The sequence below is a fragment of the Rhinatrema bivittatum genome, chromosome 8 (assembly GCF_901001135.1).
Source record: "Rhinatrema bivittatum chromosome 8, aRhiBiv1.1, whole genome shotgun sequence".
Classification (NCBI taxonomy): domain Eukaryota; kingdom Metazoa; phylum Chordata; class Amphibia; order Gymnophiona; family Rhinatrematidae; genus Rhinatrema; species Rhinatrema bivittatum.
The window spans coordinates 272,953,864-272,976,075 of record NC_042622.1 but is presented as its reverse complement, the minus strand read 5'-3'; the positions used below and the strand labels follow the sequence as shown (position 1 = coordinate 272,976,075).

The 22,212-nt window shown below is 41.6% G+C and overlaps 1 protein-coding gene across 3 annotated transcripts in view; it reads right to left on the bottom strand.

Moving 5' to 3' along the window:
• Positions 1–22,212, bottom strand: part of ACSBG2 (acyl-CoA synthetase bubblegum family member 2) — a 355,967-nt gene that overhangs the window by 39,107 nt on the left and 294,648 nt on the right. For all 3 annotated transcript variants that reach the window (XM_029610908.1, XM_029610907.1, XM_029610909.1), the window contains 2 exons: positions 17,729–17,946; positions 296–435 (listed from right to left, as the gene is read on the bottom strand). In XM_029610908.1, the coding sequence (XP_029466768.1) occupies positions 296–435; positions 17,729–17,946 (358 nt within the window). The remainder of the gene's footprint in view (positions 1–295; positions 436–17,728; positions 17,947–22,212) is intronic.

The following is a 22,212-nucleotide window of genomic DNA, read 5'->3' as shown; positions in this document are numbered from 1 at the left end:
ATAAGCTGTAGTAAAGTGTCATTGCTTTTCTTAGTTATGTTTGTGTGATTCAGAGTGCAAGGGAAATACCTCATTCTGGAGCCCATTACAGTGAGCCATTTGATGGAAAAACGGCTCAGGTTGGATTTTTGTCTATGACAGCTGAACCCATATTGCTCTGCAAATGTTTCACACTGCTTTTTTCCATGAAAATTCCCATTCTCTGATACAAATTCTTCCAAGCAAGACATGACAGCTTTGCACAGAACTTGTCTGTACTTGACACAATTAACAGGTAACCAAAGGATGAAAGTACCTTCAGGGTGATGAGCATGGAGAGGAATTTTTTCTTGTCTCCTATCAGCATGGCATTGCTGACTATGGGCACATACTCTTTCAGTGCATCCTCGATGGGAACTGGGGGAATATTCTCACCTCCTGCAGTGATTATCAGTTCTAAAGTCAAGAACAAGATCATGAGACTGCTTAGTCAGAAAAACCAGTATAACCTAAACACAGTCTTTAAGGAACTAAAAATATTGTAGTGAATTAAAACTGGTCTGTATTAACCTAATGTTTAAGATGGTAATGTACCCAATTCCTAAAATGTGATCCACCCTCTCCCGGGGGCATCCTGGGCCCTTAATCTGGCCACTATGATTGGAATTCCTTCCACCAGAAACTATGAATGCGTCCCCATACTCAGCCGCCAGCTCAAAGAGCAAAAGACTGGAGTTGGGAATAAAATCCAGGTTTTTCTCAGTGCACAGTACTGGGCTGGACTGCAACTGCAGTTTTAATTCTCTAATTCTGATAGATTTTGCTTTAAGTTTCCAATATGAGTTGAGGCCTAAAAACTGACACTGTACTTACTGTATTTGACTTTGATACCTTTGCCTTTATTGTGATTTTTTTTTTTAATTGATGAAAGTAAAGTTGCTTACTTGTAACAGGTGTTCTCCATGTACAGCAGAACAAATGGCAACATAAACGGGCGATGTCAAGTAATGGCTGAGATTGAGAACAGTTCTCTCCTATCTTAGTATATTCAAGATGTTCTCCTGAGCATGTGCAGGTCTTCCTGCATCACTGCCACTGCGCGCCTCTTCAAAGTCTAATACCTAGTTAATTCTAACTCTGCGGAGCAAGGGAGGAACTGTGTGTTTGTTTGTTCTGCTGTCCATGGAGAACACCCATTACAGAAAAGCTTTTTTTTTTCCACCATGGACAAGCAGCAATAATACAGCCACCCAAATGGGAACTCCCAAGCTGAGGATTGCAAGTATTGTCTTGAATTATATGTAATTACTTGCAAGCCATTACTTTGAATGCAGAATGTTAAAGATATTTAGCACAGCTTTCCAAAAATTACTGTCCATATGTGATTCTTCATCCAGACAGTAATGCTTGGTAAATGTATGCAGTGATGACCATGTAAGCTGCTTCACAGATGTCCAGGACGGATATGTCATTATGATGCATCATCGGCATGGTCACTGACTAATTTGATGTGCTTTAATTGGTATAGACAAAATAAGATCAATTGTTGGTAACAATGCAAGATGCAGTGAGAAAACCATCAGTACAAGGTATTTTGTTTTAACTGGAAATCTCATTTTGTTCATATTATGTGATAAGGTAGCTGTGCTGATTTTCTGTATGATTTAGTTTTAAGTGGAAGAGAAGTGCTGCCCTTTTCAAAATTATCCTTTTATTAGTTTCAAAACAAATTATATCAAGAGTACCTTAATAGAGAAAACAAAGGCAAATATACAACAAATAAGAAAATCAAATACAAGAAGAAAAATAAAGAATAGCCATATCTGTCCGCAACTGGAAAAAGCACAAACAAAACAATATTGAACCGAGAAATATTACAAATTCAGCATTATGATGTTTATCCTTCTGGAAGCATGGTTTATCAAAAACCTTTCAATTGTATAGGGTCAAACAAATAATAAATGATCCCCCCCCCTTAAATTTGATCAAACATTTACACAGATATTTTCATATGAATGTTGCTCTCATAGCCAAAACCCTCTGTCTTAAAAAGAAACAACCTATGTTAAGTTTTTTTACACCTCTGGAAAAGATAGATATTTTCTGACACAGAAAGGAAAAAGTATTTTAAGTGAAAGAACAGCCTCATAACTAGTTTATCTACTTCTTGATTAAAAACTACCAATAATGCAGCCCTATCAACAATATTAGACAGATTGCTCCACAAAAAGATGGTAAATTAACTAATTAGAGGAGCCCACTAATATCAGTTGTTTCAGATTTAACCAGATAATAAATCAGGAGTGTTCTTCTATAATCCAGCGTATGTAAAGTTTGCTTTGCTGGTGTAGTATGAAATGATGCTATAGTTTGGTGCAGATAGAATTGTGAAATCACTTTAGGTAATTGTGGATGAGTCCTGAGTATTATCTTGTTCTTAAAAAGTTGCATATATGGTGGGTAGTTAACCAACGCCTACAACTCACTCTTCTTACTAAAGTAACTGCAATCAGGAATAACACCTTTCATGTAACAAATTTAATTTGTGCTGTAGCCATGGGCTCAAATGGTGCCTTCATTAACTCTCTTAGCACTATGTTTAAGTCCCTCTGTGGCAATGGTGATTTTAACAGTGGTTTTATATTTGGCTATCAACAGATCTTGTGAAATTAACAAATCTCCTGAATGTTGGTGGTAAACTGCATTGGCAGTTAAATGTACTCTTACTGAATCGGATTTCAAACTGGAACCTGATAGGTAAAGGAGATAATTAAGAAGACTTGGACTGGAACAGAAGAATGGATTCTTGGGAACTACACCAATTTGAGAATCTTTTCCATTTTCAATCATATGATTGTCTGGTTCCAGTTTCCTTGATGCTAACAAAACTTTTTACATTTTGTGGTAGCTGTAAATGTAATTGGCCTTCAATATTCATGCTGTTAGAGCCAGTGACCGAAGATTTGGATGAAGGATGGAACTTTCCAACTGTGTGAAAAGATTTGGAAAAATTAGTAGCCATTTTGGCAGAAGTAGTGCTAGCCTGTGCAGCCATGTAAAATCAACTTTGTCTTAGTCAGTAGAGGGCTAGCAGAATCACTGAACCCTTGTCTTTAGTTGAGAATTATCTTCGGAATTAGAGGAATGGGTGGAAGCACACAAGCCAGGCTTTTGCATTTTGATATGGCAAGCACATCCAACTTGCGAAGAAGTTTTGGACTGGATTGTTGTCTAGATACCATTCACAAGGTTGAAAGCAACGGCTCAACATGTCTGTGAGAACATTGTTCTTGCCTGGCAGATAGACTGTAGAGATCTGCAACTCTGCTCAATTCCATGTATTTAGGGCTTCTCTGCAAAGCTGGAAGAATCTTGTTCCCCCTTGCTTATTTAGGTAAAACCACAGCTACTTGATTGCCAATCTGAATTTATTTATATAAATTTCTATTCTGCCCATTTACCAATTTCTGTTCTGACTCTGTATTCCTTGTTCATTAATCAAGGATTGAACACTTGTAATGCTCTAAAGATAGCTTTTAGTTCTAATAGATTTATATGGAGATTGGACTCCTGTAGAGACCCAACACTCTAAGAATAAATCTGGTTGAGATGCACTCCCCAACCTAGAAGTGATGCCTCTGTTACAATGATTTTTGTATGTCTGGAGGATGAATATTCTGAACACTGAGCAAGTTCTCCTCCTTCTCAATCATTTTAAGAAGCCAATTAGAATCCTGTTCACAACAATTCTGTGATTCAGCAGTTGGATATGTTGATGCCAGTTGTTCTCAGAGTGGTTAGAGCAGTGGGCTATGAACCAGGAGACCAGGGTTCGAGTCCCACTTGTGACCTTGGGCAAGTCACTTTACTCTCCATTGCCTCAGATACAAACTTAGATCGAAAGCCCTCTGGGGATAGGGAAATACCTATGGTAACTGCATGTAATCCGCTTTGAAGTGCGAAAAGCAAAATATAAAAAATCTAAATAAATAAAATAAATATTGGGCTTACCTCATCTTTAGACATGCTAGAGGGGTGATATGCACCGTAAATGCCATGTGGCCTAACAATTTCATGAATGTCCTTGAGGTCACCTATTTCCATTTGAATAGCAATTGCACCATGAGTTTTAGACTGATTGCTCTCTGTACTGGGCGAAATGCTTTTCCTTCTTTCACATATAGACATGCCTCTATGAACTCCAGTTGCTGCATAGGGATTAAGTTGGATTTTTCAAAATGTATCATGAATTGCGTAAATTGTATCATTTGGACAATCAGATTTGTGTATACTAGCGAGTCTTCGTAAGAGATGCTTAAGATTAGTCAGTCATCTAAGTATGGCAAGACCAACACATTTTGCTTCCTCAGATGGGCTGCTACTATGGCTAGATACTTCATGAAGACTCCGGGAGCTGCTGCTAACTTGAAAGGTAATAAAATCCCTGTGACCCTCCCTAGTTCATTCGTTCACTGTCTCCCTTTTACCCTGCACTCCTTGTTCTTATTGTTACTTGTTCCATGTAAAGCCTGTTGCTAGTTTTGTTCTTTGTAAACCGACGAGATGTTCCCAACGTACGTCGGTATAGAAAAGCCACTAAATAAATAAATAAATAAATAAATGAGGGACCAGGGCACAATACGGGCAGAGTGGCCAGAGAGGGTCAGGAGAGGGGTAGCCCATTAGGAACAAAGGGGTAGGGTAAAAGAGGGAGGAGAGAGGGATTGGGCAGCTCACAATTTGCCAAGGTGGGGAATTCAAAAGGGTGCCTCGCTACTAGGGGCATCCCTTTGCTCCGGCTCGGTGCATGACCAGCATCGCTGCCTGGTCCACCAACACACCTCCAAATTCTGCATGCAGTAGGTCTTCCACTCGAGTCATCTTGGGTTCTTCTTCTGGGTGCAGGATGAATCTGGTGAGCTATTGGCTGCCCTAGTGGCAGATTTTTCTCTTCCTCTCTCAGTGCTCTGTGTGGCTTGGGCAAAGAGGGGTTCCTGCATGCCCTCAGCTCAGCAACGTTAGTCTTCCTCCTCTGCCCATTGTTGACTTGATCAGGGCCCGCCAGGTAGCAATGCCTTCCCTCCTATTTAAAAAAAAAAAAAAAATGGTGTTCAGCCGGTGTACGGCGGCACATGGTGCTGCTTGTACATTAGAAGCCCCGATCTGCTGGAGGGCAGTAGCATGACAACGATCCAGGCTGCTGGGGGTGGCCGGGAGCAAAGTATTTGGGGCAGGGCATTTGATTGTAGCCGCAATGAAGTTGGGGACTGGTGGCTGCAAACTGGGCCAATTCGGGCCGAGAGTTGCCACGAACAGTGGCAAGCGAGCAGGGCTATTGGTCAAAAGACCCGGGAGCCATGTAGCCCAATGCAAAAGCAGCCCGGGGGCTGATGGGACTTCGGTTGGCCATCTTTGTTGGGGCAGCCATATAGGGTTAAGGGCTTAGGAGCTAAGTGGTGGCCATCTTGGTTGAGGGAAGAAAGCTTCCCTCGGTGGCCATGTTTAGCTGGAGCAATGCAGCGGCCTAGTGGTTATTGTTAAGAAAGACAATAGATTAGAAAAAGAAAAAGGGTTAATGCAAAAATAAATAGGAGGTAGAAGCAATGGTTAAGGGCTAACACCTGAGCATGAGGGCAATGCAACATGTAGCATGTTATGGCAATGCACCGTGTAGGGGGCAACTATAACATGTCATGGCTGGGGGCGCTGTTGCGCTAGGGAGAAGTCATTCAGAGAAAAATCTTTTTTTAAAATAGGTATTCCTGCCTCGTTTTCCTTTCACTTCCAGCACTGAAGTTTCCAGACAGCTGCAGCAGCGAGGTAGTCGGATGGCTCCGAAGAGAGAGAACACATCAGCAGTGCAACTCCATTTACATGCTAGCAAAGCAAGGGTAGCAGCCCCAAAGAATGAGAAGCCAAGGGATGGAAGAGCACGGAAGACTAACTGGACCCCATACCTGGTGCCGTGAGGAAGAAAAAGATGGTCAAACCGGGATCGCCCTCGCAGCAATAAGGGCATCCCGTGGACAAGCCAGTCAGACATTGAAGAACTCATGTTGGAGCTTCTTCAGCAGGTGGAAATGTATGGTACAGACTGGCTACAGCAATGCATGGCGAGCCCAGCAGTCCCTGATGGGGGGGGGGGGGGGGGGGTCGACAGATAGGAATGACAGGGGTCCCTCCTGGAGGACAGCAATGAGCCTTCCTCGCCAAAAGGCCGTACGAGTTCCCGACAGAGTGATTCTGACTGACTCGGCCCCTGATAGTAGTGATGAAGAGTTAGTTCTGGCTACAGTTATGCAGAACGCATTAAAATTGTTTAAGAAGAAATGGTCATCCAGGAGAGCCAGCTCAGCCACAAGTATTTGGGGCACAGGCTCTGGGTTTCAGTGGTGCAGGGTTCTGCAAACCCTCCGGGTGCCCCCCCCCCCCTTGGGCAGTCAGTTTCTATACCTACACTCAAGGAGAACGTTTTGTGTGGGGTTAGCTCGCTTAATTACAGCATTCCCAAGAAAATTAAGAAAAAAAATCTGGAAACAGGAGTTTATAGAAATATTCTCCCTGTTAATAGTGGGGAGAGCGAAGTGTGTGAAAAGGAGGGAGGGGTGAAGTAAAGAAGAGATCCAAAATTTTAAAAAATATACACAATTGGGTAAATGCTTTTCACATATTCATGAGCGTGGTAGTGGAGCGCGAGCCAGAACAGGCTCCCTAGTTGATCAGATACTTAGACAATCATGAAGGTACATAAACGGGGTGGTTTGATTGGTTGAACTAAGACATTAAGTTCCAGAAAAGCATGGCCCAAGACAGTTCTATTTCCTGGAGGCACAGGGTGCTAGACCTTTGGCTAGATGAGATGACGATGCACAGGGCATCGTTGTCAGAAAGGCCAATTTTCAACACAGATGCCTCACAGGATAGAATGTCGCAGCTCTCTGGGGGGACGTGGAACGTACTAGACAATTCAATGCACAATTGCACATGTGTCAACTGCAAATTCAAGCACATTTGCTCCTCCTGCAGTCTTGGCCCATACCCAGCTAATCAATGCCAATGCGTGAGAGATCATAGGCAGCAACCCCCCACCATTGTTTGTGGCACTGAAGGCCTTAGCACCAACACCGGTCAACATTAATGCCATGAAGCCCTAGCTGCAGCTCTACAGAGCAAGGCTGCGGAGCTCATAGCGGGTTTCACGGTCTGTTTTCCTATTCCGTGCCATTCTGACCCCCCCAGCCCAGATTCTTCCCGTTCGCAATGCACAATCATTATCGGCGCATGAGGCTGAGGCAGAGAAAAAGATCTCTTCTAAAGTCATGATGAGCAGATTTGTGGCCCCTTTGCACCCTCCCCTTTAGGAATGGTCCCAAAGGAGAAGCCTGGGAAATTCAGGCCCATTCACAATTTATTCTATCTGCCAGGAAATTCTGTGAATGATCTGATTGACCCTTTGTTGTGTTCAGTATCTTATGCATCTTTTGATTCAGTGATAGCAAATCATCAGGGAATTAGATGACCAGGTTGAGCTGGCAAAGGCGGACAGAGTCCACGTTTCAGCTGTTGCCGGTTCACCCTGAATCGTTTCACCTCCTAGGTTTTCAATTTAGAGGATGGTTCTATTACGATAGGTGCATCCTGATGGGCTACTCGATATCATGCGGCTACTTCAATCTGTTTAGCTCCTTTCTACAGTGGGTGGTTGAGCAGCTATCAGGGTACACACGGATGGTGCACTATCTGGACGATTTCCTATTCGTAGGTAGGCATGTGCTAGAATGCGAACACCTACTGGCTGCATTCCAGGCTGTCATGGAGGAGTTCGGCATCCCACTAGCTAACATTAAACGGAAGGGCCTTCCAGATCAATAATCTTCTTAGGAATAGAGTTAGATGCAGAAGCGCAGATCTTGAAACTACCTAGTGACAAAGTTTTAAAACTATGCGAAGCTATTCGGGACTTAGGTAGTGCCAGGAAAGTGACCTTGCGTCAGTTTCAGACCCTTATAGGGCTTCTCAGCTTTGCATCCTGGGTTATCCCAATGGGTAGTGCTTTCTTGCATAGGTTAGCCCTGGCCACAGCAGATGTAAAAACACATCATCTCATTAGGGTTACTAAACCAATCAGGCAGGACTTGTATATATGGGACCTTTTTCTCCAGGATTTCAATGGAGTGACCTTTTGGCAGGAACCCCTAGGTGGAATAACGAATTGCACATGGGCATCAGGCAGCATAGGTTTTGGCATATATTTCAGGGGAGCCTGGTGTGCCAAACTCTGGGACCCAAAGTTGACACAAGTGTGGGATTACCAAGGGCCTGACATTTTTGGAGTTGTTTCCTATCATTGTTGCTCTTAAACTGTGGGGGAGTGTATTATCCAAGTCTAGCATCATTGTAAGATCAGATAACATGTTGGTGGGTCCAGGTGATCAATAGGCTATCTGCGAGGTCCTTTGAAGCTAATGCACTCAGACAGTGCTTACATACTGGTGTTATAATATTATATGCCGCACAGCACACATTCCTGACTTTGAGAATATTGCCAATTCTGTTTCCCGCTTCGAGTGGGCGTCTTTCAGATGCTATGCTCCAGAGGCAGATAGTCTCAACTTCTATACCAAAGGAGTTATGGCAACTTGGCCCTCCCACTTTTGGGAGTTGATCTTAGGCTCACTGGCTGAAAATATGAGGAAGAGCTATTGCCAAGTATTGTTTGACTTCCAGACCTTCCTCGGTACAAAGTCAGATCAGGGATATGGCCCATACCACCTCCCTCATTGATCAGATACATCCTGTATTGTAAGCAACAGGGCACAGCCAGATGTTCGGTAGCCACCTGTTTGGCAGGCCTATCATTCTTTTCCAGAGTGTTGGGATTCCCCAGCTGCTCTGAGTTATTTCCAGTGAAAAGACTCATGACAGGCTGGGTAAAGGAAAAAGGCAGACCTCGGGACTTAAGGCGACCATCACATACAACCCGTTAACTCGCCTCCTGGTGGCTCTAGAAATTGTTTTGATGGTTTCGAGGCCTACCTTTTCCATTGCACTCTCTCTTTAGCATTCTATGCGGCACTACGCGTAAGTGAATTAGCAGCCCAGTCAGCCACGGGCCAATGGAGCACTAGAACATAAGCTTGTGTTGTGCATTCGTAGGTCGAAAACCGACAAAAACGCAAAGGGTGCCAAGATAGTCTTGCAGGAATGGGTCGATGAGGGCTCCTGCCCAATCCGTTGTACAAAACTCTATCTAGGGCTACGCCCTCCTCTCAGCGGGCAGCTACTGATACATGCCGATAGTAGTCCAATTACTTGATATCAATTCTGGAAGGTGCTATGTTTAGCCTTGCAGGCTAGTGGCGAATCCAAGGAAGGTTATGTTATTCATTCCTTCCGTATTGGGGCAGCTATCACGGTGGCCTAAGGAGGTAATGTCCATCAGCAGATGACGTTCAGGGAGGTTCAGTTTATATGTTAGGCCGGAAGAATATTTTTGGCATTATTCTTGTAACTTATGCTGTCTATTACAGGTCCGATGTCATGAATGCACTTCATCTCGATAATCAGGCACTCTTATCTGCAGTGGGAGCATAAGAGAGCCATTGTTCAACCTGTGGGCGAGCACCTGGGCATGGCCCCACATCACCTGTCATTCATCTGGAAAGGGATTCCAGTGATGAGGTGGGACCTGTTGATGCCGACCATTCTACATATGGTAAAACTTTATCCGCCAAGCCCTCATAATGATTATCCATCTGGGAGGCAATGATTTAACAGCTACATGTAGCTTGCAGCTGACCCAAAAAATACCAAACTTTCATCAGCATGTCAGGAATGTTACCACAGTCAGTCATCATTCGGTCCTCTATCACCCCCAGGCGGTTTTGGAAGGGGGGGGGGGGGGGGGGAGGTCACATCAGGCGGTGGATAGAACTAGAAGAAAAATTATCAGGTAGATGTGTATATTTATGCCCACTGTTCAGGGGCTCTCCACCCGACGTGAATTGTTGGACAAGAACCCAGGTTTGTTCTGGCCAGACGGGGTGCATTTGTCAGACATAGGCTAGGATATCTTTAACAGCGACTTACAGGATGTGTTCGACACTGCAAGACAGAGTGGCTGCAGCTAGAAAAGTTGGGGGGTCCCCTGGCAAATGGGATCTGTTACCAGGGCACAGTGGCATGGTGACCAGCGAGTTAACAGAGCCCCGTAAGTTAAACCTCCCATTCATGCTATTTTGACTTGAGGGCAGCTACCCACAGGGGAGAGCAAAGTGGAGGGGAACTAGGGTTGTGACAGGGCCAGCAGCCTGACTGAGATCCAGACCCCGGCGCTTCAATGGCAGCCAGGGGAAAGGAAAAGGGGCACGGCAGGATTAGCGCTCAACCAAGGCCAACTGACATACACTTTGGCTTCTATGGCTAGGTGTATCTTGTGTTGCCAATGGCTTGTTGGCTTATTGGTTTTGGGCGTTGGTCACCAGGGTTTATGTGATAGTAGTGTTAATGTTTGAGTGTATAATTATATTATTTCATTGTTGCTAGATTGCTTTGTTTTTGCTGTGAGGATGTGGCCAAATCTGTCCAATAAGAAAACTTCGTTCTGTTCTGACTGCGTGGTGGTAATTAATTCAAGACTAGGGGTGGGGCACGAAGGCCTAACCCCTGCCCATATTGTGCAAATGCTGATCTTCTAATGGGAATCTTAGATATTTTCTGTTTGGGAAATGCATATAAGCAAATGAGGAGGTATGAATACCTAGGTCTAATAAATTCCAAATTAACTATTACAAAAAGAGACCCAAGCCTATCTTGTACGAAATTAAATACAATGTTTTCATAAAATAGGAAACATTCATATACACATATTACAAACCTTTTTACTGCACAAATGTAAATGTTGCACATACATTGCAACTACCATATTAGTTTCTTTTAAAAAAAACAAAACTAAATGTATCAAATCCTGCTCAGCAAATGTTGCCGTTACAATACTGTTCCCAAGTTTATTGAATCCCATTCAGCATTTTCGCTGTTACAACACTAACCTCTTCAATCTATAAGTATATTATATCCTCCCTTCCTTTTGTAACAATAAATCTCAATTACCAATTTAATCCCTTAATCGCATTTTTTGACATCTGAAATTAGAAAAGATTATGCATATGGCAAGGCTGGTGGAACTATTCAGATGGGATATGCAGTGGTGTCTCCCAACTATGAGGTTTAAGGAGCTGTGGTACGGTGATACTTGACTATATGAGATTTTGGAAGATATTGGAATAATGTGATTTGTACAATGAGAGATAATTATCAAGCTATACAAGTTCAACTGAGAGGAGAGGATCACCTTGCTGGTGGCTGAAAGGAATCAGTAAGTTTTTGCTTGGGACATTGTCTTTTTTTAAAATATTGGGGTAAAGTTAACTATTTGGGAATATTATTTAGTGTGTTTGTGTTTTTAATAGTCAGTAAGGCAGTGAATAAACAAGTTAGACTGTATTTTTAAATAGTCAATAAGGCAGCTAGTACGGTAAGCAGTAGGTAGTGTTTATTTTTAAAAGTTTGTAAGGCAGCTAGTAAGCAGAACTGAGTGTTTGTATTTAAAAATAAATAAATAAATAACACAACCTTCCCCCCCCCAAAAAAAAAGTAGCCAGAAGCTAGAAATAAGCTAGGAGCAGTGTATACCTAAGTAAAACGCCACAACCAAACGCCACAACCAAAGAATGCTTCTTCAAGCTACAGGTCCTGAAGCAACTTAGACCGCTCTTACACTTCAAGGATTTCCGTTCGGTGCTTCAAGCCATACTGTTTTCAAAGATCGACTATTGTAACGCTCTATTACTTGGTCTCCCCGCTTCGTCCACCAAACCTCTTCAGATGCTGCAAAACGCAGTGGCTAGGATCCTTACAAACACTCGTCGCAAGGACCATATCACACCAATCCTAAAAATCCTACACTGGCTGCCCATCCAATATAGAATACTTTTCAAGGCTCTCACCATCATCCACAAATCCGTCTACCAGCAATCCACTCTCCAACTCACCTTCCCACTCGAATTACATACTTCCGCAAGACCGATCAGAACTGCCTACAAAGGTTCGCTCAAGGCCCCCCCCAACAAATCATCTGTCCACAACTCTATTCACAAGCGTGCTCTTTCAACAGCAGGTCCACTACATTGGAATTCACTTCCCCAAGACTTACGCCAAGAACAATGCCATTCAACATTCAGAAAGAAATTGAAAACCTGGCTGTTCGCAGAAGCCTACCGCTGAAGGATCTCCTCAACCATCACTGACTCTCATTCTCCCACCCCTCCTTAATCCCTACCCCCCCCCCCCCCTCTTTTCCCTCTCCCCTTCCCCCCCCACCCAACCTCACCCTTTCCTTCTCCCACTGGACATACCATGCTAATAACTGCCTAGGATAAATCTATGTTTACGTATCTTATAGTTTTTGTTGATTATATATTTATCTCTCTCTAATTGTTTCTTAGTTTAAATTCTGTACTGTCTTCCATTGCCCAGGTTTTACGCTCCCTGTTTAATGTAACTTTACTTTCTACCTTGATGTTAACTGGTTTCCCCTCAGTTACATTGTAAACCGGTACGATAAGACCTAGTCTTGAGCATCGGTATAGTAAAAGAAATTAAATAAATAAATAAATAAAAAGCTTGAAAAGTTCAGCTCAGTTACTCACCTTGGAAAGGTGTTAAGGTATTGTGATTTGGTTTGAATAGGTACCAATATTTGTTAATCAAGAGAGCAATGAGTCACTCTGGCTGACTAACTGAAGTTAGACTGTATTTCCCAACCTTCCCACCCCTAGCTCATCCTTTAATTTATAGGCAGGTGGCACTTTCACAAAAAAAAAACAAACAAAAAAAAAACAACCCCACCAACAACAAAAACTGAGAGTTTGATCAGACCCCGGTAGGCCACTACCAGACATTACCCCCGTTTCTCCAATCCCTACACTGGCTTCCAGTTGCGTCCAGAATAAAATATAAATCCCTCACACTCATACACAAAGCCATTCATAACCAAAATATGCAATGGTTCCCCGAGCATCTTAGATTCCATAAGACTAACCGACCAACAAGATCTCAACACCAGGCGAAACTCCTGACACCTTCACCCAAACTTGCAAAACATGTCTCCACTAGAGAGCGCTCATTTATCATAGCTGGAACTAACCTCTGGAATAAAATGCCCATCGACCTAAGACTGGAACCCTGCCACAAGAAATTGAAGCAAAACCTCAAAACTTGGCTGTTTAAACAATCATACCCATAACTAAATCTTACTCCTTCTGACCTCTGGCAACATCTCTTCCTCACCCCATTTCCTCGATCACCCCTATATACATTATCCAGAATAGACCTTAATTGATGATATGTAAGGATTACCTAATATTAACTGATGATGTGTAAAGATGTGTAAAGATCTCCTAATATTACTTTATGTACAATACAATTACACTTCCTGTACATAGATTAGTCTCTATATCTGCAATCCATGGTGTATATTTAACCATTAAATTACACCTCTTATACATAGATTACACTTCCTGTACATAGTTTAGCCTCTATATCTGCAATCCATGTTGTATATTTAACCATTATTTCCCAAATATTATTAGTTCTTGTTTCATTGTAAAGCATGTTGCTGCATTTTGTTCCACTGTAAACCGAGGTGATGTTCCTAACGTGCCACGGTATATAAAAAAACCCTTAAATAAATAAATAAATATAGCAAATTCACTAATACATTTAAAGGACGTTAGACACATTCCTACTCCCATAGCAACCTAAAACTTAACTAGGAACTGATCAAAATTGAGATGAAGGCAGCAGTCCAGCAGCAAGAGGGGGGCTCCCAGTCTTTTGCATCAAGTGTCACATGTATGATTTTTTACCCACCAGTGAGAAGTTGTACATGTGCATGCGATGCAAAGAGCTCCTGGCTCTCAGAGAACGAGTCCGATCTCTGGGGGCTAGAGTGGCAGACCTGGAGGAGCTGAGGCAGACAGAGGTATATAGATGAGACCTTCAGGGACATAGTAGACAAGTCCCAACTTCAGACTGGCAGTCCTGGTGCTGCCTTGGAGAAAGAAGGTCTCATGATTGGAGAGCATCAACCGGGTGCAGCAGGAAAGGATCCTGTAGCAAGGACCTGCTCTCCAGGTAATGCATTGTCCTTTCGCGCTGAGGATATCTCCCCAAGGCCTACTGCCCAGGAGGGAAGGCTTAGGTTGGTCATCATAGTTGGTGATTCGATTATTAGGAATGTAGATAGCTGGGTGGCTGGTGGGCGTGAGGATCGCCTGGTAACATGCCTACCTGGTACGAAGGTGGCGGACCTCACACGTCACCTAGATAGGATTTTAGTCCATGCTGGGGAAGAGCCGGCTGTTGTGGTACATGTGGGCACCAACGACATAGGAAAATGTAGGAGGGAGGTTCTGGAAGCCAAATTTAGGATCTTAGGTAGAAAGCTTAAATCCAGAACCTCCAGGGTAGCATTCTCTGAAATGCTCCCTGTTCCACGCGGTCACCAGAGGCAGGCAGAGCTCCGGAGTCTCAGGGCGTGGATGAGACTATGGTGCAAGGAAGAGGGATTCAGTTTTGTTAGGAACTGGGGAACCTTTTGGGGAAGGGGGAAGTCTTTTCCGAAGGGATGGGCTCCACCTTAACCAGGGTGAAACCAGACTGCTGGTGCTAAACTTTAAAAAGGAGATAGAGCAGCTTTTAAACTAGAACAAAGGGGAAAGCCGACAGTCGCTCAGCAGCGCATGGTTCGGAGAGAGGTATCTTTAAAGGATACTAATGATGCATTAGAATTAGGGCATCCCGACAGTGAGGTTCCAATAATAAGAAAAGCAGTCCAAGTGCCTGTAACTAAAAACTCACCTGAGCTAAAAAATTCTAACTTATCCCTATTAATTAAAAAGCAGAATGAAAATACAAACAAAAAACAAACTTTGAAATGTTTGTATGCTAATGCCAGAAGTCTAAGAAGTAAGATGGGAGAATTAGAATGTATAGCAGTAAATGATGACATAGACTTAATTGGCATCTCAGAGACATGGTGGAAGGAGGATAACCAATGGGACAGTGCTATACTGTGGTACAAGTTATATCGCAATGACAAAGAGGAGCACCCAGGAGGCGGTGTGGCGCTTTATGTCCAGGATGGCATAGAGTCCAACAGGATATACATCCTGCATGAGACTAAATGCAAAATTGAATCTTTATGGGTAGAAATCCCTTGTGTGTCGGGGAAGACTATAGTGATAGGAGTATACTACCGTCCACCTGGTCAAGATGGTGAGACAGACAGTGAAATGCTAAGAGAAATTAGGGAAGCTAACCAAATTGGTAGTGCGGTAATAATGGGAGACTTCAATTACCTCACAAAATAAACGTCGCATAGATTATAATTTTTTAGATTTTTTTATGTGCATAGAATTTATCTGGAACAGTGGACCATCATAACACCCTTGGTTTTTTAGGCAGTAAGCCACACTTTCAACCTTACAGGGTCATGTTTAAACATGGGTTTAAACAAGGGTGTTATGATGGTCCACTGTTCCAGATAAATTCTATGCACATAAAAAAATCTAAAAAATTATAATCTATGCGACGTTTATTTTGTGAGACAAGTGTAGTTCGTTGCACTTAATAATTAACTGTTCTTATATAGTAGACTTCAATTACCCCAATATTGACTGGGTAAATGTATCATCGGGACACGCTAGAGAGATAACATTCCTGGAAGGAATAAATGATAGCTTTATGGAGCAATTGGTTCAGGAACAGAGAGAGGGAGCAATTTTAGATCTAATTCTTAGTGGAACACAGGACTTGGTGAGAGAGGTAACTGTGGTGAGGCCATTTGGCAATAGTGATCATATGATCAAATTTGAATTAATGACTGGAAGAGGAACAATATGCAAATCCACGGCTCTCGTGCTAACCTTTCAAAAGGGAAACTTTGATAAAATGAGAAAAATTGTTAGAAAAAAACTGAAAGGAGCAGCTACAAAAGTAAAAAAATGTGCAGGAGGCATGGTCATTGTTAAATACCATTCTAGAAGCACAGTCCAGATGTATTCCACACATTAAGAAAGGTGGAAAGAAGGCAAAACGATTACCGGCATGGTTAAAAGGGGAGGTGAAAGAAGCTATTTTAGCCAAAAGATCTTTATTTAAAAATTGGAAGAAGGAGCCAACAGAAAAAAATAGGATAATGCTTAAACGTTGGCAAGTTAGAATGTAAGACATTGATAAGACAGGCTAAGAGGGAATTTGAAAAGAATTTGGCCGTAGAGGCAAAAACTCACAGTAAAAACTTTTTAAAATATATCCGAAGCAGAAAGCCTGTGAGGGAGTCAGTTGGACCGTTAGATGATCGAGGGGTTAAAGGGGCACTTAGAGAAGATAAGGCCATAGAGAAAAAGATTAAATGATTTCTTTGCTTCGGTGTTTACTGAAGAGGATGTTGGGGAGGTACCCATAATGGAGAAGGTTTTCATGGGTAATGATTCAGATGGACTGAATCAAATCACAGTGAACCTAGACGATGTGGTAGACCTGATTGACAAACTGAAGAGTAGTAAGTCACCTGGACCGGATGGTATACACCCCAGAGTTCTGAAGGAACTAAAAAATGAAATTTCAGACCTATTAGTAAAAATTTGTAACCTTATCATTAAAATCATCCAGTATACCTGAAGACTGGAGGGTGGCTAATGTAACCCCAATATTTAAAAAGGGCTCCAGGGGCGATACGGGAAACTACAGACTGGTTAGCCTGACTTCAGGGCCAGGAAAAATAGTGGAAAGTCTTCTAAACTTCAAAATCACAGAACATAGAAAGACATGGTTTAATGGAACAAAGTCAGCATGGCTTTACCCAAGGCAAGTCTTGCCTCACAAATCTGCTTCACTTTTTTGAAGGAGTTAATAAACATGTGGATAAAGGTGAACCGGTAGATGTAATATACTTGGATTTTCAGAAGGCGTTTGACAAAATTCCTCATGAGAGGCTTCTAGGAAAAAGTAAAAAGGTGATCCTTTCCTCTCAGTGCTCCCACTGGAATGTGGGTTACTGAGCTCTTCCCTTGCAATATATAATGTGCTTCTAAGGTAAATTAGTACAAAACAATCCCTTTGGAGATTCACACTACAGTTAGTTGTCCTGAGTGATTCACTGCTGTTCTGATTTTTTATATATATATATATATATATATATATATATATATAGATATATATATATATATATATATATAAAAACACTAACTTCTGCTTATTAGCTGCCTTACAAACTATTAAAAATAAACACTAACTGCCTTACTAACTGACTTTCCTGGGGGATATAGCTGGGGCGGGTTTTGAATTTATGCACACACTTTGTAAGTTTCACCTGTATGCATGTAAATCTAAGAAAATTTTGTGCACACCAAATAGCAGACGGAACTTATGCAGAATAAAATTAATGAGATCATTTACAAAGCAAACTTAAGTGTGTGAAAACTGGTGTCATATGTACAAATTATGCAGCATAAATTATGCAGGATGTTTGAAAATTACCCTCCATAGATTATGAAAGACAATAACCCAGGTTTTCCTTCTCCATATAAATATTGAAGAAAAAAAATTGCTTCAAACATTTTTATAACCAAGAAAAAAAACAACCCAGTATTTGCTCATTTCTACCATCAAACTGGGGAATATTTACCTTTAATTCTGCCAGTAATGAACAGGAATTCACTCTCATCATGCTTTCCCAGATCTCCTGAATGTAGCCAGCCCTCATCATCCAAAGCCTCTCTGATCTTATCCTCCATTTTCAGATATCCCATGAACACATGCCTTCCCCAGAATAGGATTTCCCCACTTCCATCACTGTCTGGCTGGTAAATCTTTGTCTTGCAGCCCAACAGTACTTTCCCGCAGCTAGAAAAGAAAATGTTTTTAAAAATGGAAGAATCGATTAAAAGTAGAACTTTCATTCTTTCATGCTCTTAATAATACTTTTTATGTAAAAGTGCTTTGCAAAGATTTTCCTATGAAGCCAGATTAGTTTGGTGGCAGTGAAGAAATAAAAGATAATGAAAGCAATCAGACTGCATTGATCAGACCTGTAAAGATTATCCAAGGCTGCTGAAATGCTAGAATATATGCTAAAAGGTTAAGAGGTATGGTAAGAGTCAGCTCGGAGTTTTGTTTCTGCCGTCTGAACTCAAGTTACAAGAAATCACAACTTACAAGAATTCAGTCTTATTATCATACATGAGAAAATTATATGCCAACCAATTAGGAAATTTAATGAAAAAAATCTCATTGGTGTGTAAGTTAGAGGTGGTGCCCAGTTTAACCTATTGTATCATTAACATTCTGAGATTACTCCTGAATTGCCTTTGCTGGTAATTGCACTTTCCTGAGATATCTCAATAGAGATCTCTCTTTTAGCTGCCGGTGTTAAGTTTTATTTACAGCACACAACAATTTTGGCACCCCAGATGGGACTTGGAGTGAAAAGAAGGGGGGGTATAGGGTGTCATAACTGGTTGGTAAGTAAAGGGCTCATTCCTTGCCTTGCTTCCTGTATGAAGAGTCCTCTTTTCACTCCTTCCCCCACTGATTTGGGCATTTATTACAGAATCCCAGAAGGTGACAGAAATTTGTTTTATCTGGGGTTTTTGAGTTTAGTTTTTGTTTATATTTATTTTGCTTATGTAGAGCAGAACCTCAAGATGATCTAGAGCATGGAGTGTCCATTGCTCCATCACTTGTTGAAATCTGTTTCATTTACCCCTAGATCATTAACTTTGGAAAGCACCCCCCCCACCAAGACAGTTAACAAGGGTGAGTATTTGATTAAGTCTAGGCACAATGTTGTATCAGATCATAAATTATACTAGTGATATTAATGTGGAGGATATCCAAATAAGAATGTATGCTTTTAAATGTGGGAGTGTTTGTTGTGTGCAGCTGCATACATATGATTGCCTATAGTGAATAAGGAACTGCATGAATGTCTATAAATCTGGGTAATGCATGTATCATGGTCTTATAAGTATGTGAATGAATGATCAAAGTTTCTTTTTAACTGTCTATTGAAGAAGTAATGGTTTATAGGTTTTTAGCATGTTTTTCTTTTGTCTGGTGTTTACTGTGTGACAATGTTCAGAAAGGGGAAAAGCTCCAAAGAGGGTAAGAGAAAGATAAGAATGGGAGTCACCCCCTCTGGTTCTCGGTAAGGGTTTAAAACAAACACACACACATGGGACACCCGGATTAAGTCTTTACAGCATGAACTCAAGAAGTCTCAGAGAAGGGATCCCAAACCAATTATACCATCTCTATCCCCTTCCCTTGCACCAACAGCTCCACGCCTGAGCGGGAGTTGCTTCTCCCCTCCTCCTTCCTTCCCAGTTCTCAGGATCACCAGACACCTTAGTCATCATACACAAAAGAGCAAAGTAACATTAGCTCCATTGCAATTAATATTGCAATTCAATTCTCAATATATAGGATAAGAGATGAGTGTAAGGGGTCTTACATTAGAATTTTTCCCTGCCCGGTCTCTATTTTAAGTTAGTTTGATTCTCCAGTCTGTCTGTTTCTAATTACAAAATGTTCAAATCCATTTCATATATTCCAGCTGCCTTTCCAGGTTCCAAATGCTTCTCTCTTCTGAAATGCTTTGCATTCTTTCTTGTGTTTATCTGCAATCACATTTCTTTCTTCCTTTAAAGTGTATTCTATATAAGTATTAAATCTATTATGGAGATAGCGTTTGAAGGTAAAAAGCATGCGATGATGGTGAGTGAAAGTGCTAGTGGTTAGAAAGTTTGTTACTGAATTGATAAGAATAAGTTCAAAATAATGGGATACTAGTGTTAGGATTCTGCATTTTTACTCTGACAGACTGTGTGAAGCAGAATAGTAAGAATGTGAAGTGACGTTTCTTCTTGATTCAAAGAATGGAGAGTTTACTGGTGTTTACTGCTATGTTATTTAATATGAATTAAACTATTTTCTTTCCTCTTATAAATTAAATGTGACATAACTAGTATTAAATACAACAAGTTAAATTTTGCAGATCATTTAATTAAATTAAAAAATTTGAATCTTTATTCTTTGTACACTGATAGTTTCCTCTTGTTGGTCCTGTATGATTATATTAAATCCATTTACAAATAAAGGACAGGAGGAAAAAAAAACATGAAGCAGAAATTGGACTATGTAATAAGCAGTACCATAGGGATCCACAGAATCTGCAAGTAACCTGATGTCCACACTCCCAAAAGAGCTGGGAGGAGAGGATTCAACAGGGGTTGCAGGGCAGTGGTTATCTTATGGAGGGGTGGAATGAACTGTAGCGAGGCTGGATGATGTCATTGGCGCACCACACAATCTGGTGACATCATCATGCATGCTGTGTTGCCACACGGACCCCCCCCCCCCCCCAGGTCGTGACAGGTAGCAGACGAGCGAGGTCAGATCCAATGCAAGAGATCTGTACTGGGAGGGAGGTCACACCAAGGATGGATGAAGAAACAAGAGACACTGGACAAGACTGGCAAAGCAAAGCTGTACAAGGCAGGCTGGACAAATCAGGAACTAGGGATGTGAATCGTTTTTTGTTTTTTTTTAACTTTTTTAAATTATCGTCCGATATTTTTAATATCGTCATTAATAGTTAAAAAATCGTTAATCGGGTTAGTGCGCACTGACAGGAAGTTAGTGCGCACTGACAGAAAATGATACAATTTGACACTTTTCAGGTCAGTTAAGGTCAGTTAGGAATGAATATGTATTCCTATTGGCTGCCCTCTTATCTATTGATGTTACCAAGGTTCCCACTGAGGTGATGGTTTAATATATGGGGGATGGGAAATGGAAACTGTTAGTAGCTTGACAAAGGGAAGGGAAAGGAAGGGGGAGATGAAGGGCCAAGCAGTCCCACTCCCTGGTCTCTGAAGGACAGATCTCTTCAGAAAATCAGAGCTGCTGAATGCAGGGGCTGTCTCCCCCTTCACATCCCTCTTCCCCCCCCCCCCCCCCATTCACTGTGCTCAAGTTTGCAGTTCCTGTGTTAAACTAAACTTCTTTTTTTTCACTAGAGTAGAATAAAATAAAATTAAGTACTTTGTGTATTAAACTAAAGAAACTTTACATAACATGAAATCAAGTACTTCTCTATATTCTACTTTAGTGAAACAAAACATTTAATACAGAAACTTGCAACCTGAGCTTCAAAACATTAACATACTATAGAAAAACTAAACAAAAAACATTATTAATTTATTATATTTACAGGGGTTAAATTTAAAGAGCAGGCTGAGGCTAGACTGGCTACTGCTGGCACTGGCACTGCTGCAGCCTGCTGGAACTTTTTCTCTCTTTCTGGCTAGTGCGTGCTATATCTGGTAGCAAAATGGCCACGGGGGACAGCACCAAGCATGCGCGGCTTAGTGTGCACCTCTAGCTAACATACATTTCCTCAAATGTTACTTTTAAACCATTAAGTAAAAATTTTTGATAGTGCGCACTAACTCGCGTTAGTGCGCATTATTCAGAAAAATGATTTAAAAAAAAAAAAATCATGCCGATCCAATTTTTTTCTCCCCCCCCCAGCTGATCCAGATCGTTAAAACGATCGGGCACACGATTCACATCCCTATCAGGAACTGAGGAGTAACACACACTCTACTCTGCTTGTAATACCAGTGAACTTTTCTGCTGCTTCCATTTTAAAGTGCTGGAATCTTCTTTTTTGTGATTTTCTCAGGTGGCTGTTTTTTTTTGTTTGTTTTTTTTTTTTTTTTTAAAGAGGCTTTCCTTCCTTTCTCTGCCAGAGGCCGAACATAATCCTGCCCCCTTAGTGATGTCCTTGAAGGTCCTCCATATCTAGCCTGCAGAGATATCTGGGGTGCCACATGCCAGTGCGCGAAGGAGAACAACTCAGGAGCATGCTCCTTTGTGCACAGATGAGTTTTGGATTGGTGAAGGTTTGCGATTTATATTTTTAGTGTCTTACCCTGTTTGGGTAACGGTTGGTTGCCTAGACTGTTATTATTGTGAGCCCCTTAATGGGCTTCTGAACTTTGGGCCCTGGAGTTTGTTCTGTTAAAGTAACAGGAAGATTAGAAAGTTATGTTCTGCTTCAGGGTGAGCTGTATTTTTTTATTTTTTGATGACCATGATTCCAGT